The sequence below is a fragment of the Xiphias gladius genome, chromosome 8 (assembly GCF_016859285.1).
Source record: "Xiphias gladius isolate SHS-SW01 ecotype Sanya breed wild chromosome 8, ASM1685928v1, whole genome shotgun sequence".
In the NCBI taxonomy this organism is placed as follows: domain Eukaryota; kingdom Metazoa; phylum Chordata; class Actinopteri; order Istiophoriformes; family Xiphiidae; genus Xiphias; species Xiphias gladius.
Genome location: NC_053407.1, coordinates 31,595,766 through 31,615,406, shown reverse-complemented (window position 1 = coordinate 31,615,406; position 19,641 = coordinate 31,595,766). Strand labels below are relative to the sequence as shown.

At 38.5% G+C, this 19,641-nt stretch overlaps 1 protein-coding gene across 2 annotated transcripts in view; it reads right to left on the bottom strand.

The window, feature by feature from the left end:
- lamb1a (laminin, beta 1a) overlaps nt 1-19,641 on the bottom strand; it is a 45,955-nt gene that overhangs the window by 24,364 nt on the left and 1,950 nt on the right. For both annotated transcript variants that reach the window (XM_040132632.1, XM_040132631.1), the window contains 13 exons: nt 18,994-19,208; nt 15,805-15,943; nt 13,378-13,451; nt 12,402-12,590; nt 11,941-12,004; nt 11,609-11,811; nt 11,184-11,304; nt 10,481-10,669; nt 8,559-8,735; nt 7,942-8,054; nt 6,825-6,904; nt 5,943-6,078; nt 4,450-4,608 (listed from right to left, as the gene is read on the bottom strand). In XM_040132632.1, the coding sequence (XP_039988566.1) occupies nt 4,450-4,608; nt 5,943-6,078; nt 6,825-6,904; nt 7,942-8,054; nt 8,559-8,735; nt 10,481-10,669; nt 11,184-11,304; nt 11,609-11,811; nt 11,941-12,004; nt 12,402-12,590; nt 13,378-13,451; nt 15,805-15,943; nt 18,994-19,208 (1,859 nt within the window). The remainder of the gene's footprint in view (nt 1-4,449; nt 4,609-5,942; nt 6,079-6,824; nt 6,905-7,941; nt 8,055-8,558; nt 8,736-10,480; nt 10,670-11,183; nt 11,305-11,608; nt 11,812-11,940; nt 12,005-12,401; nt 12,591-13,377; nt 13,452-15,804; nt 15,944-18,993; nt 19,209-19,641) is intronic.

The following is a 19,641-nucleotide window of genomic DNA, read 5'->3' as shown; positions in this document are numbered from 1 at the left end:
ATTTCTAAAGCTTTGAGTGTTCCCAGAGTTGTCCATCTGGCCAATGAGAGTAACCAGGCAAGAAAAGCCTCTGCAGTTATGGGATAATCTGCCAAAAGGAAGATCATCTCAGCAGCACTCAATCAATCAGGCCTTTATGGTAGAGCAGCAAGATGGAAGCTACTTTGAGTAAAAGCCATATGACAGCCTACTTTGAGCTTGCCAAACAGCATTTACAGGTCTGTGAGTGCATGAGGAAAAAGATTCTCTGGTCTGATAAGACAAAAAACTGAACCCTATGGGCAAAACTCCAAACACTATGTCTGGCAAACACCAAGCACTGCTCATTACCTGGTTAATACCCTCCCTAGGCTAAAGCATGGTGGTGGCAGCATCATGTTATGGGGGGTTTCTCGGCAGCACGGACAGGGAGACTGGTCAGAACTGAGGGAAGGATGAATGTAGCCAAATACAGAGAGGTCCTTGAAGACAACCTGCTACAGAGTACAGGGTCCAGAGACGCAGGCAATGGTTCACTTTTCAGTATGACAATGACCCGAAGCACACAGGTAAGACTGGCTTTGGGGCAAATCTCTGACTGTCCTTGAGGGACCCAGCCAAAGTCCAGACGAATGGCATAAACTGCCCAAATCCAGATGTGCAAAGCTTATAGAGACTCACCCAAGAAGACTGGAAGCTGCAACTGCTGCCAAAGGGGCTTTGCAAAGTACTGTGAGAAGGGTCTGAATACGTTTGTCAAATAGAGATTTCAGTTTTTTGATTTTTAATGAATTTGCAAAAACATGTTTTCAGTTTGTCATAATGGGTTTTTGAGTGTAGAGTGATGGACAAAAATGGCAACTGTATCTATTTAAAATTAAATGTACAACACAATAAAGTGTGCAAGAAGTGAAGGTGCCTGAATACTCTCTAACGCCACTGTACATACACTTATACACATAAAAATGTATGACTTGTAAAAAGCATCTATTAGCTATACGCCTTATCCTTAATGGGCGCGAGGGGGCTGGAGCCAATCCCAGCTGAGCATTGGGCGGGGTAGGCGGGGTTACGGTAAGGGTTAGGGTTAGGGGCAGGGTACACCCTAGACAGGTTGCCAGTCTACCAAAGGGCTGACACTTAGGCCCTGTTCATACCTGACATTAACATGTATCTGGGGTGATCTGATCACAAGTGTGCAGCTTAAAGTACACAAGTTCACACATGGTATTAAAATGCGTCTCGACATACATTTTGTATGACCACTTGTGATCGGATCTCATCTCCCCACTCAATTTGCAAATAAACATGTACATCCTTCCCATTTGCAAATACCAAATGTGTTGTTGTTTTTTTTTTAAGTGGTGGGAGGCAGCAAAGCACTTCCCTTGCCTAGTCTGCCAGCAAGTAAAAGAAGAAGAAATCAAAGTAATACAGGCTGCGTCTATTCCTTCGCATGTTCCAGGCAAACCAAAATTTGACATACTCCTAATATACAGTCAGGTACATGTATTTCGATAGTGACACAATCTTTGTAATTTTGCCTCTGTACATTACCACCATGGATTTGAAACAAAGCCATCAAGATGTGATTGAAGTGTAGACTTTCAGCTTTAATTTAAGGGGTTTAACAAAAATATTACATTAACCGTTTTGGAATTACAGCCATTTTTATACATAGTCCCTCATTTTCAGAGACTCAAAAGTAATTGGAAAAACCAACATAATTAGAAAAATTAGGATTGTTTTTAAAACTTGGATGAAAATCCTTTGCAGACAATGACTGCCTGAAGTGTGAAACTCATGGACACCACCAAATGCTGAGTTTCCTCCCTTGAGATGCCTCTCCAAGCTTTTACTGCAGCCGCCTTCAGTTGCTGCTTGTTTGTGGGTCTTTCTGTCCTCAGTTTTGTCTTCAGTAAGTGAGACGCATGCTCAGTTGGGTTGAGGTCAGGTGTCTGACTTGGCCATTGAAGAATATTTCATTTCTTTGCTCCGAGAAGCTTTTGGGTTGCTTCCGCAGTATGTTTTGGGTCATTATCCATCTGTACTGTGAAGCACCGTCCTATCAGTGTTGCAGCATTTGGCTGAATCTGAGTAGATAGTATAGCCCTGTACAGTTCAGAATTCATCCTGCTACTTCTATCAGCAGTCATGTCATCAATAAACACCAGCAACCCAGTTCCATTGGCAGCCATACATGCCCATGCCATTACACTGCCTCCACCATGTTTGACATATGATGTGGTGGCTTTCTGATCAAGAGCCGTTCCTTTCCTTCTCCATACTCCTCTCTTCCCATCAATCCATCAATCTGGTACAAGTTAATCTAGGTTTCATCTGTCCACATTCATAAATGTATCTCTCCTCCAGAGTGTTCTTGATCTGGCTAGATGTTATGAGGAGGTTTTTTCTTTACCAAAGAAAGACTTTCGCGATCATCCACTTTAGTTGTCTTCTGTGGTCTTCCATGCCTTTTGGTGTTGCTGAGCTTGCCAGTGCATTCCTTTTTTTTAAGAACCAAAGTACCAAATTGTTGCTTTGGTCACTCCGTAAGTTTGTGACATATGTCTGATAGTTTTTTTTTTTCAGCCTAATGATAGCTTCCTTCTTTTGCCTCAACACCTCTTTGGATCGCATATTGAGAATTCCCACAAACAGCTACCAAATGCACATTGAATCAACTCCAGACCTTTCATCTGCTTAATTTGCCAAGAACTTCTGTCACATCTTGATGGCTTCATTTCAAATCCATTGTGGTGGTGTACAGAGACAAATATTGTGCTACTGTCCAAACAAAGCTGGACAAAGCTGGCTTACATGATTTGTATGACTTGTATTTGTTTATGAATCAATATGTGCATCTGCTTACGCAGGGGATGTCTGTTGGGTAGGCAGTCCTTCAATGTGTACATCCTCAATGTGTCTCGGGTGCATTCACACCTGTACTTAGAGCTGTCCACTCATGACCAGATCACCCAAGGCACATGTTAATGCCAGGTATGAACAGGGCCTCAGAGACAAACAGCCATTCATGCTCACATTCTCACCTACTGGCAATTTAGATTGACCAATTAACCTAAGGGGGTACACGGAGGAAACCAATGCAGACACGAGGAGAAACATGCAAACTCCATAGAGAAAGGCCCTGGCCAGCTGGCAGGCAGGTTTGAACCCAGAACTTTCTTGCTGTTAGGTGACAGTGCTAACCACTGCACCACTGTGCCACTCATACTTATAAAACCATCTTATTATTATTATTATCATTTTTATTATTATCTTTATTATATCACCATCACTACTAACACCATTATTAATACTATTATCATATGTTTGCTTTTGTTTCCCCTTTTATGTGTGGTCGGTTTTTGATATTTTACATGTGTATATAGTAAGATTTGTATGCCGTCCTTACCGTTTTTCTGTCTGTTTATATTGTATCATTCTCTATTTTTTTCCATGCGTGAAATCTTTATATAATCTGTTGCCAATGATTTTCCAGGCCCTGTTTTAAAAGACATGTCAGATGAAACATTGAGGACAGTCTATCGAAGATCCAGTCCATATGTTACAACTGGGACATCTGTATAGTTAAAAAAGAGAGTACTAATAAAAACTTTCTTTTGATAGATTGATTGATTCTTTCACTAGTGCCTTGATGTGGGAAGAAGGTTGATGGTCTTTTCATGAAACTTGGAAATGAGTAAAATCTGCTTTTAGTTTTGATTTCTGGAAATCAGGAGCTCTTTCTTCAAACAAGGCATAGACATTTGACATTTGATGAATATGTTTGGGCAGTCGACACAGTTGGCCGGGTTAAATATTAGTTGGGAAAATGGCTTTGACCAGAGATTTATGATCACTGAGGAACCTAACTGCTTTTTGGTACATTTATTTAAACAAAGCACAATCTGATGTAATACAAAGAGATTGTGGTTTTGTCCAGCTGTGATTACTGTTTGTAGAATAATTTTTCATTATTGGAAATCCTCTACCTCGTCTACCTTTAAAGAAGAAAATCTAATTGATGTGCAAAATGGCTTCATATGAACAGGTTACATCTAGACTGGGAGAGAAGATATTTTTAATTTAATATGAAGCTCATTTCTTCTCAGATCAGACAAATGTTGGTAAAATGTCAAAGAAAAGATTTATGTGTTTGAACTTGTGAATGGTGCCTAAACCTTGGACTTTGTATGTGATCTATCTGCTGCCTTTGAATTTGATCTAATCAGATCGTTCATCTACCTGAATCTGAGAGAACTGATCTCCAGTTTCTGGTGGTTGATACGAGAGATTTACTGGATCGAAAGTGTTAATATGTCTGGTCATTAAGTCGAGGTTCAGCAGGTCTTATCTAACTATACAACATGTCTGGTGGTTTGTCAGTCTGAGAGAGACGGCAGTGTCCAATAATATGGTTTGAGTTCTGGTGGTGGGCAGGGCTGCACCTTGCTGACAGCATCCTACCTGAGGCTCGTAGCGGATTAGGATGTCGTACTCCATGGAGTGAGGGATGTTATCCACAGAGAACTCCAGGAAGGCCCCCTCTGGGACGTTGACCAGGCCAATACCTGTCCAGGTGGGACTACGGTCATGAGGGTGGGGCCTTGGCACCACTGTCACTCCCTAAAGAGATGAAAATATGAAACCTGATGAAAAAACTTCTGACCATCTCACATGTGGTGTTGAAGTCTTTTGTTTTTATCATTCAAATGAACAAACAGACAAGAAAACTATTAAACCATTTTCATCAGGAAAAGAAAAAAAATTATGAAAAGTTAGTAATTAAAAAATATATATATAAACATTTATGGTAAGTAAGCTTCATGCCCCTGTGAAATACAAACATAATATCTTTTCGGAGTGGTAAACAAACTTTAAATTAATAAAAAGGGGTCTGGAGGTCACAAGCAGACTGTAGCCTGGAGATGATCTGGTTTGTAGTAGAGCTGAAATAAAAGACAGTTTCATCAGCATAATTATGGAGAATGCACTGTTCAATTGGAAAATACAGTAAATAGCACAGGAACTAATATTGATCTTTGTGGGACTTTATTCAAAAGTTGTTCTTTATTCTACAAGTGCCAGAAATTTGACCTCTTTAAGCTTTTTTCTGCATGAACCTCAGTAGGTGAAGTTGTGCCAGAAATCCCTACTCTGCTTCTACAGGGCACTTTTATCAACCATCTATGAACTTGATTTAAAACCTTTAGCAACAGTCTTAAGTCTAACATAAAGATCTGATTTGAACCGAAATTGAAAGCAGCTTATTGAACAAAGCTTACTGATCTAATATAAAAATGCTAAAATAGGTGGTTTGTATTAGACTCCTGTAGCGGAAGTCTGTTCACTTATTTCTTGAGCATTAAAATAAGCCACACGAAATTAAGTCAAAGCAAGGATACATTTCTTTGCATCAGAAACAGTAAGATACAGTCTGACTTTACTATATTTAGAAAACGGCCAAATGCAATCTTGAGCCTCGAGTTTGAGTTTTAATTTCAAATTAAGTCTCTTTTTTTTTTTTAATTTATCCTGACAAATTATAATCTCACCCAAGCTGTGACACTCTTCAAGCAGCCTGTTAAATGAGACCTGAGAGATATATATACAAGTGGTTGTCAGCACAGAAATGTTTATACAACACCATGTTGTTGTATAATTTGGCCTTGTGGATAATGTAGAATGTGTAATGACAATAAGTGTGGAACATCCCCTACAATACTGACAGAAGATTGGCTTCTAGTTTAAAAAGCTGCCAAACCATCTGAAAATAATCAAATTTTTACTTATATAATAAATATGACTCAGTATACGATAATTTCTCAATTTTTAGTTTCATAATTTTTACTTTAAACATCTAAATTTTGGTTTAGTATCTCCAAAGTTTCGACTTAACATGAGTAATTTGTCTTCCAGGTGATCAAAGGTCTGAGGTTAAAGGTTAAAAAGTGACTCACTGGTCCAAATTTGGCATCCTCAGCCTCGTAGGTGTAGTGATCCAGAGCGATGAAGTAGAATCCAGACTCGACCTGATCGCAGCGTCGACCGAACATGTGATCTCTGCAGATGCATTGACCACTCACCTGATCACAACTACAAGAAGAGAGGAAGTTGAAACATGTCAGAACAAATGAAGACAAAAAGAAAAACTCAAACAGAGCAAATAGCAGGAAGGAAAAATATCCAGAAAACTGAAGAAAATCAAAAAGAGGGAAAGGGAAACTAACTAGGATGACGAGAATTAGAAAACAGAATGACTGACAGACAGAGAGTGAAGATTTAAACTGCATCTAATGAATTTTTAGTAAGAGGACCTTTAAATGTAGATTATTTTGTTACACATACAGTTTTCAAGCATGAATTCCTGCCAGGAACCCAGTAAAGATGAAGAGGTAAAAGTTTCAGTTTAAAACCCTTTAAACAGTTGTTAACTGTTTGTTCGCAGTTAGCTGTTAAAGCCTTTGTCTGCTTCACACACACATCTAATTCTGCATTGTGTGTAGTTGTGGTATGATATCTAAATCATATTATCTCATGTTTATCTTCCTCTTATTTGTACTTCAAGCTCCTTGATTGGTTGTCATGTTGCAGCAAAAAAAAAAAAAAAAAAAAAATTACCAGAAGCTGGTTAAAACTCTCTCTTTGCACAACTATTTCTGTCCCTGAAAATGTGAAAAGTTACCTTTATGTTTAAAACAATATCAAGCGTCCCCCCATTCTATCAACATATCTGAACCATTCATGGAGTCAGGACAAAGAAACACAAAGACTCAGAGATGTTGGAGAGAAAGCAGTTTGCTTTCAGTTAGCTGTTAGCAGTGATTTGGACATAAACTCACTGGTTGTTGACAGCTCCTCCTAGATCACAGTCACATGGTCTGCAGCCGTCCATATCATTACTGAGACCCCAGTGTTCAGACTGACAATACACGTACACACAGAGTAGAGGTTAGAGACATGTCATTAAGTAATTTTCTGACCTCCCACTTTATTTCTGTCCTTAAAAACCTGATTTAAATCTGTCAGAGGAAGTCTTCCAGACTTTCATCTCCTTCACACCCAAACACACAGATGTGAGCTGCCACAATTTCAGAGTTACAGGTTTTCTAGTGTCCTCAGTAAATTTATTACAGTTATCTCTCTGCAGTAAGCTGATTTATTAGACATCATGTAAGCAGAAACCTGCTTTCTGTAATCTTATATGGATATTAGACATCAAACATATGAGAACGTAAAGTTCAAGTCAGTGTTAAAGGAGCTGTTTGTAAGTTTTGCTATTGCTACCTGGCCAACATTAGCATTAACAGTTGTACTTACCAGTATAAACGGAACGTTCGTTACCAAACCTCCTCCCTTTACTCGCCAAGAACTGTCTCCAGCGGTGGAAAGCAACGCCAGTTCTTGTTTCTATCACTTCTTTTCTTCTACTGAAGTTAGCAGTAGTAGCAGTAGTAGTCCCTGTAAGATCCAGGCTGCCCTGAATAAGTAGCTCTGCTCACAGGACGTATTATAACCTCTTGTCTTATAAAGGCAACGATGGCTGAAGCTCTTGGTAAGTGACCATCACCACCACCCGCTCCCGGGAAGAAATCACATTCAGCGGCACAGAAAACTTACAAATAGCTCCTTTAAGTCACTAAATCTGTCAGATATGTTTTAGGTGTAATAATAATATTGACAAACATCAGAAAACATCTGTTCATGTTATCAGCAGGGAGCCAACCACACAGATTATTATTTTTGATTCATAACACCTTTTACTGCTAGCTATGCCTATATTGTACCTCAATCAAAGTCTTTTATGAAAACATCAGTACATGACGTTTTCTTTCTGCTGCTGGTTCTCTGTTTGTCTATTCCAGTCTGACCAAATTCACATTCAGGACTGGTTGAACTTTTTTTTCTTTTTCATTGTTGTATCCACACTGTGTAACATCAGTAAATGTATTTGCTTACCACACACTGGTCACAATCTCGTCCAGTCACAAGACGTTTACAGAAACAACTTCCTGTTTCACTGTCACAGGGATTTCCTCCAGGAATTGTTCCCACAGGGCTGCAGGCACACGCTGAAACAGGTAATACACTCAGTAACAATACACAGTAATAATAATATACACAGTAGTAATACACAGTCATAATAATAATACACAGTAACAATACACAGTAATAATTATATACACATGAAAACCCAGTAATACTAATAATAATAATACACAGTAACAATACACAGTAATAATAATACACAGTAATACACACAATAACAATAATCCTACATATGGTGTAGGGTTTTTCAATATCTGTCACTCTTACTGTGTGTCTGTAACTGTGTTATGCTTCCTGTCATGCAGGTGTTTTGTGTGTGAATGTTTCTGTGTAGATGAGTATTTCTGTGTGGGTGTCATGCATTATTTTGTACTTCACTCAGCCCATAATGCACCTGTTTGTATATTGTTATGTATCTTGTTTTGAAAATTGCTCTACTGATGTTATATATCTTGTTTTTTGCATGTGTTGTATCCTGTTGTGCAGGTGTTCTGTATTTTGTTACGGTGTTATACATAATTTCTTACCTTTACAGCCTTCGGGCTCGTCACTCAGTCCGTAATGTGCCTGTTTGCAGAGCTCGCAGCGTTCTCCCTCCACATTGACTTTACAGCGACATTGGCCGGCAATTAGACCAGCTCGAACGTCTGTCATCCGGTCACATATTCCTCCATTCAGAGAGCCCAGAGGGTCACAATTACAGGCTACAGAGACACAAAGAGGACAAAATTCAGTCTGATCAGCATGATATTTTTAATAATCTACCTGTCTAGAGACAGATTAGTCTAACTGTGTTAATGTTTGTCTGTCTGTCCAACACTCTGACCCAGAGGCAGATCTCTGAAGATCTCCTGGACATAAAAATATTAAATTCACTGTGAATCTTCATGTTTCTTTCATCATGAACCTGGTGATGCTCGGTGACCTCTTATAGCACCACCAGCAGGTCAGATGAGCACTGCTGTCAGGCAAACTTCAGATTTATATTAATATAGCATCAAGTTCAGATTCAGTCATGTTCAGGATACCCAGGTTTACCCACAATCCCATGCAGTGTGTCTGTAAACAAAGAGGTTTAAATGGGTCCTACATGGACATGAGGCTGTAATAATAGAAGGTGCTGTATGTTGTACAAATTGTAAGAACCCTTTGAGGGAAATGTGTGAATTGTGATTTTGGGCTGTGTGAGTAAAGTTGACTTGACTTGATCTTTTGTGAAGGAATTTCCGGCCTGAATGAAACCATAAATCCTCATCACAAACACACGCGCACAGGCACACACACACACACACACACACACACACAGAGATCTGAAGTAAATTCTTCAGTTTGATTAGAGCTATGGTCACAACTACACTGTAAAAAATATTAATGTTTAGTCTCATAGTCAATTATCTTCTCTCAACTATCTTGTCAAATATTCAGCCTTTAAATTTTTTTCAGGTTTATGTTATAACTCTTCTGACAAAGTAATTTCACCTCAAAATCTATCTATCTGTTCTGGAGCTTTTGATCATTTAACATGATCAGAAGATGTGTTGCTTTAGTCAAGAAAGAACTTTTATTTTAACTTTAAAGCAAACATATACTAGAAATCCTTAAAGTGTTCAGAAGAAAATAGAAGTTTGAACATTTAAAAGGTACATGAAAACTGAGAAACTCCATGTGCTGAGGAAGATCATGCAGTCGATGATCAGATCATCCAGAACAGCTACTAAATGTGAGAGATTTTGGGGTGAAATTGTTTATTTGAACTTGAAATTAAATTACATCATAAATGGGACTCAGCTGTATTCATTTACAGTGTTTCATTTAAGTTTGTTTTAATTGTTGACATGTTGAAATAAAGCAGAATAATTCAGATCACCTCACTGATCTGAAGACAAGATTCAAATTATTTAAACTGTTTTGTTTATGTTGGAAACTACAAAAGTTTACAGAGGAAGTGAAGTTTTTCACTTGTTTAAGTCAATAATGTGTTAAAAAAAAAAGCATGTTTTACAGTGTACAGGTGTGATCAGAGCCCAAGTGTTTTCTGAATCATCAGGAAAAAAACCTCCATGTTTAATTAAGCAGGGAGGACATAAATGTGACACAAAGAAAAATGTGTTAATGCAGGTTTTAATTCTTGTTCAGCTGCCTTCAGGGCGTGTTACAGTTTAAAGGATCAGTCTGCTGGACTAAAACCAACAATGTGTTCCTCTGTCTCTCAGTGCTTTCTGACTTACCGTCTGTGGCTTTCAGCTCGAACTTAACACCCTGTTTTACCTCAAACACACCCCTTTCACAGATTAAAGCAATGTATTCAAACCATTTCGACACACAGACACAGTAATTGCCTAAAATAGCTGGTCACTTTAGTTTTTAAACAATCACAGTGTTGATTGGGTTTATACAGCTCTCAGTGTTTTATATTAAACAATTCACAGATCAGACCGTGTGGACTCACGTTGGCAGATGTTGGGGTCTCTGACATCTCTCTCTGGATGTTGGTAGTAAAACGGTTTACACTGCTCACATTTGTGTCCGGCTGTGTTGTGTTGACAGTCATCACAAACACCTCCACTGACATTTCCTGAAGCCACGAACACGGCCATGTCGAAGTGACATGAGTCCGAATGCTGGTTACAGTTACACTCTACAGACATCACAGAAGAATAAGAGGGGAGATTCAGTCAGACAGACTGACACTGGGAAAAAGAAAAAAAAAAGAGTTCCGAGTCGATAGATTTCAGGTACGGTTCAACTGTTATCTGACAGCTGTTTTTACCTGCAGCGGCTGTTTCACACTGAAGTCACGATGATTGATCATCGATCAATATGAATTTATAAATACAGACTGAAACAGGACATGAAGGGAGTGATTTGACTTTGTTGTCAGGACAGATTTTAAATAACAGACATTTGATTTTATTTCTCAACTGTTTCAGTGTCAGTTCAGAAACACAAACAGCACTTAACGTATAAGTTTAGTATTGCTATCAAAAGTTTGACCTAGTCCCAGTCCACCAGAAACCAGTAAGCACTGGGTTTGCACTGGTCATCATCCAACAGAAAGCAGCAGACAGCAGGAGAGGCCAGTAGAGACGAGAAGGAACTGGTAAAGACCAGTAAAGATAAATATTGACCAGTATAAACCAGTATGTACTCACTCTTGCAGGCGTTGGTGTTGCGTCCCTCGGCTGGTCTCCAGGGAAGGTCGTGGTAGAAATCCTGACACTGTTCACAGTTCAGACCTTTAGTGTTATGGTTACACATGCAGTGACCATGAACCTGCGGTTACAATAAAACACAGAAACCTTTATATACACACAAAAATAATCAATAATCAATATTCACATCCTTCGTCCGTGAACCTGTATTTACACAAAACACATAAACTGTCATAACCATTAAAAAATAAATGAAAACAGGAGAAACCATAGAGAAAACTAACAGTTGCCATTTCAATAATCACCTGCAACTCATTAACATCCTGTGGTTAAACAACCATTCAGTCTGAGCTGCTGACGCATCACTGAGACAAAGACTGTTTCCTATGGGATGAACCACCACTGACCCCCACCCCAGGACTCACCATACCCTCCCTTTTCTGTCCAGCTCCCTGGATGGGGGCACACTCAGAGGCGTGTCCATAGCAGAAGCAGTTTCCTCGCACCACCATGTCGTAGATGGCGTAGTAATACTTCTCTTTGATCTCCATTCGAGAGTCCAGCAGATTGTCTCCAAGCGTGTGCAGTTTGGTGAACCTCACCCGCAGGTTGGTGATTTTCAACATGTCTGAACAAAGTAATCAAAAACAACAGGTCAATAAATGATCAATAACATGTCAAGAACTGATTAATAGCAGATACATAACTGATCACTAACTCTGGCAGATCATATAGTTACTGGTGGGAGGAGACTTACTCTGGATTCTGGGGCTGTAGGGGTCGTTGATCCTGAACGCCGGGTCCAGAACTCTGAAAATCACCTGGAAAGAAGGGACATTTCACCAAATTATTTACTTTTATAAAAAACATAAAAGACGACATCATGATGACATAACAGTGCTGTTTCATCAGCCGAGTTATTACATCATTTCCACTTTAACCCACCAAACTACCTGTCAGAGTAAAACCTCGGAGTACTGCAATAGGAGTATTAGAGTACTGCAGTACTTTTCCCTCAGTGACTGGCTTGATGTTTGAGTAACGAAAGTCACACCTGACATCATGGTGACATCACAGTGCCATCTCATCAGGTGAGCTATGACCTAACTTCCTCTTTAACCTATTGGTTGTCACACCACCTGTCAGAAGTTAAACCCTCAGAGTTGTAGTACTAGGATTATTGTGTACTGCGATCGGAGTGTTAGAATTCTGCAGTACCTCTCCCTCAGTGGATGGCTCGATGTCTGAGTAACGCGAGTCACAGATGACATCATCGACCTTCTGCATTGGACCCTGGGAAATGTAGGGGAAGGACGTCTCACAGTCGTAGGCAAAATAACGATAAACCTGCCACGTCTTCCCGAAGTCAGCTGACCGCTCGATCACCATCGCAGCAGGACGAAACGTCTTAGGAGAGAAAACCGTATGAGAAAAAACATAGTTAAACTAAATATAATGAGATGTTCTGATGATTCCACTGAGAATCATCAACAAAGAACGTGTAAAGAAAGTGTGAACAGTGTTATTCATGTATTAAGTAAAGATCCTTTAAACTGCCTGTTCCTACAGTTCACTGTGTGTCTTAAATACTTATAATAATGATAACAACATTATTATTATAAGTATTATTATTATTGTGTCCCTGCAGGTTAAACTCTGATATATCTTTAATTTTCTTGTAAGTCTGATTTTCCTGTCGAGCCAGTCCGGCAGACAGCAGAATGCTTACAGAAGTGAAAAACTGGTAGACTGATTTGAGCTTAATTTTCATCAGATCCGCTGTCGTTTGACGTTCAGTTTTAGGGAACGGTGACCTTGCTTAATAATTCATTAAACAATCAATGATTTCAGATGAATTTCTGAGAGTTTGGTTACCTGTCTGCAGATTGAGTAGTTCAGTGATCAGATGTTGAGCATGGCTGATATAAAATCAATCAGAGTTGTAAGCGGAAGTAAACAATCCTTCATCATTCCCTTGACAGCCCACTGGTAAACTCACAGTAACACTAATGTATGACAGGACAGGATTTTACTTTTTAACTGCTTTTGCAAAGAAAACTGACCAACAGATCCTTTGGAACAGGTTATGTATTGAAAATATACTCTTTGCTGGACTGTCCCTTTAAACTCATGCAAGTTGGTTGGAGCTATCAGTGTGTGACAGCTGTGCTGTGTGTACCTGTGTAGAACCTACCTTGAAGGTCATGATGAGGTGTGTAAAGTGAAACTCAGCCTCCAGGTTTAGCTGGATGGTAATGTTCTCCAGACCTGCAGGCAGAACAACCAGTACACGATCAGTAACCTATAGATCAAATGCAGTGTTTGGACTTCACATCAACATAAGCAGTGTGGTACACATCAGCCTAATGCGTCAGTTAAAGTGTTTTCAGATGCAGTTCCTGTAATGATCAAATTCTGACTGCACTAAAGTGAGTGAAAAAACCTCCAAACCTCTAAGATGCTGCTACTGTATAAAAACTTTTTAAACTTTACTTAAACAGGAACTAAACTTGAGAACTAAAAGTCATTTCTGTTCATTCGCGTCTGGGTCTCCACCACATCGTAAGAAAATCCGATCAGACAAATTAGGCAGATGACAGATGGAAAAACTACACTATTGTCTGAAGAAACACACATCTGATTCTGTTGTTGTTTGTATGTACCGTGGGATGGTTTGATATGATGGATGAATGAAAATGAGACTGAAAACTGTACAACTCCACAGCAAGGATCTGCTGAATTTTTAATTCATGATTTGGAACAAAATCACCATGAAGCTTTCAGATAATAAAGTTTTCTTTCTTATGATGACTGGTAGCTAAATGGTTAAGGCACATAACAAACAACTGCAAATTTCGATTAAATTCAATTCAATTCAATTTTATTTATATAACACCAAATCATAACATAGGTTATCTCAGGGCACTTTTCATATAGAGCAGGTCTAGACCGGACTCTTTATGATTATATTTAGAGACCCAACATTCCCCCCTGAATCACTGTTTGATTCCAGCTGTGGACATTTGTTGAATGTCATATTGAATATCTCTTTTCCAGTCTGTCTCTACACTATCTGCTGTCACATATCTTCTTTAAAACAATTTGTGAAGCTGGCAACAAAAATGCACATTTTTTTGTTTTTAACATTAATAAACAGTAAACATCGGACCCATATATCTAGAGCCCTTTGAAGCAAATCTGTGATTTGTGGTATTAGATTAAATAAATATTATATGACTCTAATTGGCTCCTTCCTTGTTGAAGCAGCCGCGATATGTTAGACTAATCAATAACAGTCCTCTAAATGTTCTTGTTCTCTGGTTCACTTGTTGCTCTAGTTGAACACACCCCGACCCACCACTAATGACTCTAAAGCTTCCAGGAGGGCCCTGCCCCACAGCTTGAGAACCAGTAATCATGGTGAAAAGAAGGCTCCAGGCTGTGTTCAGAGTTCAACTCAGACTTCTTCTCTTCCTGAAATAAAAGCACTGCCTCTCAGTCATTTAAATGGAGTCAATTAAGTTACCCGGAGGGGGGGGTGAACATGAACATCTCTGAGTTAAACAGAAGGAGTGCTGATGAGATAACAAAGGACAGAAATTAACCATATTTTCTAATAGTTGCATTGTTGTTATGTTTAATGCTGCAGTGTTGACAGAGAAGGAGAACAGTGCTTCCACTACACTCGTATGGGCCTGGCAGGCCGTCAGGCCTGTACCATTGTACCCAGACCAGGCCAAAAAAAATGTTTTTTTAAAATAATGCCAAATATGAATTAATTCAGAAATCAATAATCATTTGCATTTGGGAGCATCTGTGCGGCGCTATTCCGAAACGCAAGTCAACCTCAGTGTCATTGCCTGAGAAACTCTTGACGTGACGCGAGTAACACTGTTTTCAGAGTCTCTTTTAATTGCTGCAGATCAAGAGCGTGAGTGTATGGGATGGAAGTTATCTAACAGTGAGCCTGAGTAAAGTTGGCACAAGCATGACCATCGTTGTCGCCAGTCCGAAAAAAAATAAAATAAACATCAAACATCTGGCTTGGACCCAGAGTGGTCGAAGAACACCAAATATAACGTGGTTATACCAGACTACCCACAGTAAATTCCAGTTTGTAATTTCTCCTTGCAATCATTTTGTTTTAAATCTAGAAAATACAGAGCAAACAAAAAATTTCAATGCAAATATAAATTGCAGACTGCCTGCTGTGCCATCTGTGCCAATTTGTATTATTTTTCAAAGCATACCATCAGGCGTGAAAAAAATTCTAGGGGGAAACACTGGGAGAACCTCCAGTTATTCAGACTAACATCAGACCATTAATCTGATTAATCTGTCAGACCTTCTCACTTCTTCAGATGAGATGGAAACACAATCAAGGCTTTTAGCTCTTCAATTCATATTCTGGAACTATTTAACCTAAAGAAGACCATGACCAGACACCTCCCTGGTTTAATAAAGTTACAATCAGTTGATATGTAATCAATTAAATCAGCTTTGAGTCCAGAGGTTAAACCTGTAACAACATGTCTGACTGACTGAAGTCTGAGGAGGAGTTCATCTTAGACCTCTGACCTCGCTGATCCCTGAACTCTGACCCCTTTGTTTTGTTTCTCACCGTTCTCGGACTGCCACCATGTCTTCAGTCTGTTCGGAGCGAATGTTGTTACAACATTCTCAATGCGATGGCTGCTCGTCTGATTGGTCAACTCGTCATAGGGTGCCGCCGAGTTGCACACAAAACACTTCTTCTCTTCCTGGTTAATCAGACAGAGATAAAGGTAGAGAGACATGGAGACAGACAGGAGAGAGTGGGGCAGTAAAGGGTTAATGGCAAGATGAATTCCTCAGATTCCTCTCTGCTGTTGGTCAGTGGAGTTAAGAGGAAACTTTCTGACCACAGATTATTTTAACTCTGAATGGAATGTGTAAAAAAAAAACAATCAGCTGATCTGTGATTAATTTCCTGTTGTAAACAAATATAAAATCAAACATCCAAAACTTTGTTCAGCTGAAAGTTTAACCCTTTAAACACTCGACTTTTCACTTTATTCACCGTCAGAATTTTTACATCTGATATTATTCTTCTCAGGATACGTTGATCTCAGAAATGTCAATGAAATCGTACACATTCACCTTTAATAAGTGTTAAATTTATAACAACAAAATCTTAAATTTACAGCTGCCTCCTGAATGTCAATTCAGTTTAATTCAATTTAAAACAAATTTTACAGTCAAGTCGCTGCATCATGTCTGTTACCTTTTTTTATAAATGTATTTGTTTATAAATCTACTTTTGCATCAGAATAACTGCAGTATAAAATTAACTGTGATGGAAATAAAGAGTATAGAGACTTGTTTTATCAAAGAAAAATATGTTCTTCTTTCTCTGTTTCAAGTTTAGCACATTCAAGAAAAAATAAATTAAATTATTAGTAGAACAGTCTGAGTGACTATAGGGCCTTTCAGATTAATTATAGATTTAATTTGTCTTTTAATATGATCTGTTCTTTCAGCAATTAACTTGTTTTAATAGACTCTTGTTCTTTCTATCAGTCACTCTTCACAGAAACATGTTGGATTAAATCAGTTAAATTTACAACTTTTTAAGATCTTCTTAAAATCACATAGAATGAAATTTAATATCTGTTTCACCATCATAAGGGCAAAAGAATGAAAGGATGATGGAAAACTAGATGATGACATGGATTCAAATTATTTTTTACTATAATCACATTTTTTCAGTATTTCCCAGCAGTTTTTAACAAAAATGTCTAATGTTGTAAATTGATTTAATGCGACGGGGACCCAGATAAGCAGAAGAAAAAGGACAAATAGATTAACCAAATAAAAATGATTTGAGTTTATTTGAGTTTCTGTTAAAATCTTCAGTTAACATACATGAAGTGCCATTTAATCAGGCTGAAGATGCTCCTGGATAAAACAAACAGATAAGATGGTGACTACGATTGTGTTTCTGTAATAAAAAGATGTCTGAAATGTTTGATAGTGAAGCAGAAAATTCAGACAATGGTTTTATCTATCTTTTATTTATCCTACTGTACTATACCTACATTTTGTATTTCCTTCACTGTGGATTACTATCTATTGTTACCATACAGGTAATTCTCATTACAGTATTCATTACTTATTAAAGCAAAAAAGACCCCATGTATTTAGTATAAAAATTTAGCTTCCAGTGTTGATACATGTAGCTATTCTACAGGACATGCATTTTATTTTAGTTTTTAACAAAACTGGAATAAACTTAATCCCACGTGCAATTGTATATTGAGAAGGATCAACGATCAGAATCATGGATGTAGTCTCAAACTTTACTGAATCGACTCAACAGAGACTTTGGATTACTTATCTTAACACATGTTCTGTGTAGTCTTTGTTGTTATGGGAGAATTGACGCACTAGAACTTCAGTACTATACACACTGGTTGTTAAGTGGGGTGTTGTTTCTGTGTTTCTACGTGTTGTATTTTTACTGCTATATATTATGCATGATGTTTTTTTCCTGTTGTGTGTGATATTGTCATACTTTTGTGTAACTGTGAGAGTTGACTCACTGTGAAAAGACATGACTTTTTAGAGGAAAACTGAGTTCAGTGTTCTTCTTTCAGACCCGCAGAAACTCTTTGATGTGTATCGGTGTGTGGATCTGAGTTCGTCACAACAACGACTGAGACACTGAAATGAACACTTACTGGTCTGCAGACAGTTTCCATGCTCACAGAGAAGAAACCAGTGACAGCAATAAAATGATCAGTGATCAGTCTGAATTGTGGTGATGATGTGACATTGACACTCAATACCTGATGTTTACAGAAAAAGCTTCACACTGAGCACGCTCAATTTATTTAGTATCTGACTAGACAGCTTCACTGTGACCGTTCTCCTTCAAAGTGGTCTGTGTTTTCTCCACAGGAACATCTGGACAAACATCTGGCTGCTGGTAGAGCTCAGTGTTTCCTTATAGGGAGGTCAGTTTACACAGGATACACTGCAGACTCAAACACACACAGTTGTATTGCCATAATTTAAGAGGACACTACATTGACTTCCATTCATTTGCTTAGCCAGTAACCTAACCATGACCATGTTTGCCTAAACCTAACTCTTAACCTAAACTTAACCTAAAACTAACCTTACCGTAACCTTAAACCATTTCTGTGTGTGTGGAGTTAAAATCTCATGGTTGTTTCCTCAGAAAACAGAAAACCAAAGATTTAAATTTAATATTTCTCACTCTGATTAAACTTCAATCTGATGTTTTTATAAAAATAATAAATAATGTGTTTGCTGTCTTCGACTGTTTTCATCTGTAAAGCTTTTTTAAAAATGTTAACCTGAACGTTCAACATGAATCTGTTCTGAAGCTGATAAATCAGTTCTGACTGTGAAATGAAGCTGATAAATCTTTAAAATATGTAACTCCATGTAACAGTGTGCAGTTTGTACCCTGACAGAGCAGCTTTGACGAAACTGGATGGAGAAACTCAGATAATAAGCCATGATAGTATCCTCAATGTTGGACTAAGTGCTCACTCTGTCCGGACTGTTCACAGTTCACTAAAGTTAAACTCAACAGGGAAAATTCACATGGATTTATTTCACCACAGAGAATGAGTGAGTCTTAACTCAGGTATCAACTCAACCTGTACCTTCTATGTTCATATACCTGTATTTAATGTTGTACAGGTATATGTTTACCTGTATATTGTATTGTATTGTATTGTATTTCTATCAATCATGTGTTAAATGCACCTGCAGATGATTGTTCATGTGTTAATTTTACCTGCAAGTGGCTGACAATGCAGAACGGTTCAGGTCGGTTCAGACCACAGGTGGAGGTGGACGACAGCTGGTGGGCTCGGCCAATCAGTAGGTCTCCTGTTGCAGGGTAACAGCTGCCCTCAGTGCAGACGTCACTGAGCTCGGGAAGGCTAACATCATCCAGGTCACCGCTCACCAAGGTCCCCCCCTCTTGAGCACAGGTACGCACCTGCAGAGCTGAGAGCAGAGCTTCTTATTGTGAAAGCCTAACTGACTGAACCAGAACTGAAAAGTCTGAAAAAAAACTCTCAGAGTCAGACGACAGATTGTTTTTTGTTAACAGTGAAATCAGGCTTTGACGCTCTGACCGCTGGTTGATTGACAGGTCAGTGTAAATAATGGCACCAACGAAGAAGAGTGTTCAGTTCTTCATCTAAGGTTTTAATGAGGAATACTCGCTCTCTTCTCCTTGGTTGAATCTAAAAACACGTTGAGCTGTTTAAACAGAACATTTCTCAGATTATAACTTCTATTAATTTATAAAGGATGTTTTCTTGATTACATGTTCGACATGCATCCGCCTCTTTTCTGATTTTCTTTGATGTACTTCAGATTTGATATAATCTGACTTTAATATAAAATTTCTTATATTTTATTTCTTCTTCACAAA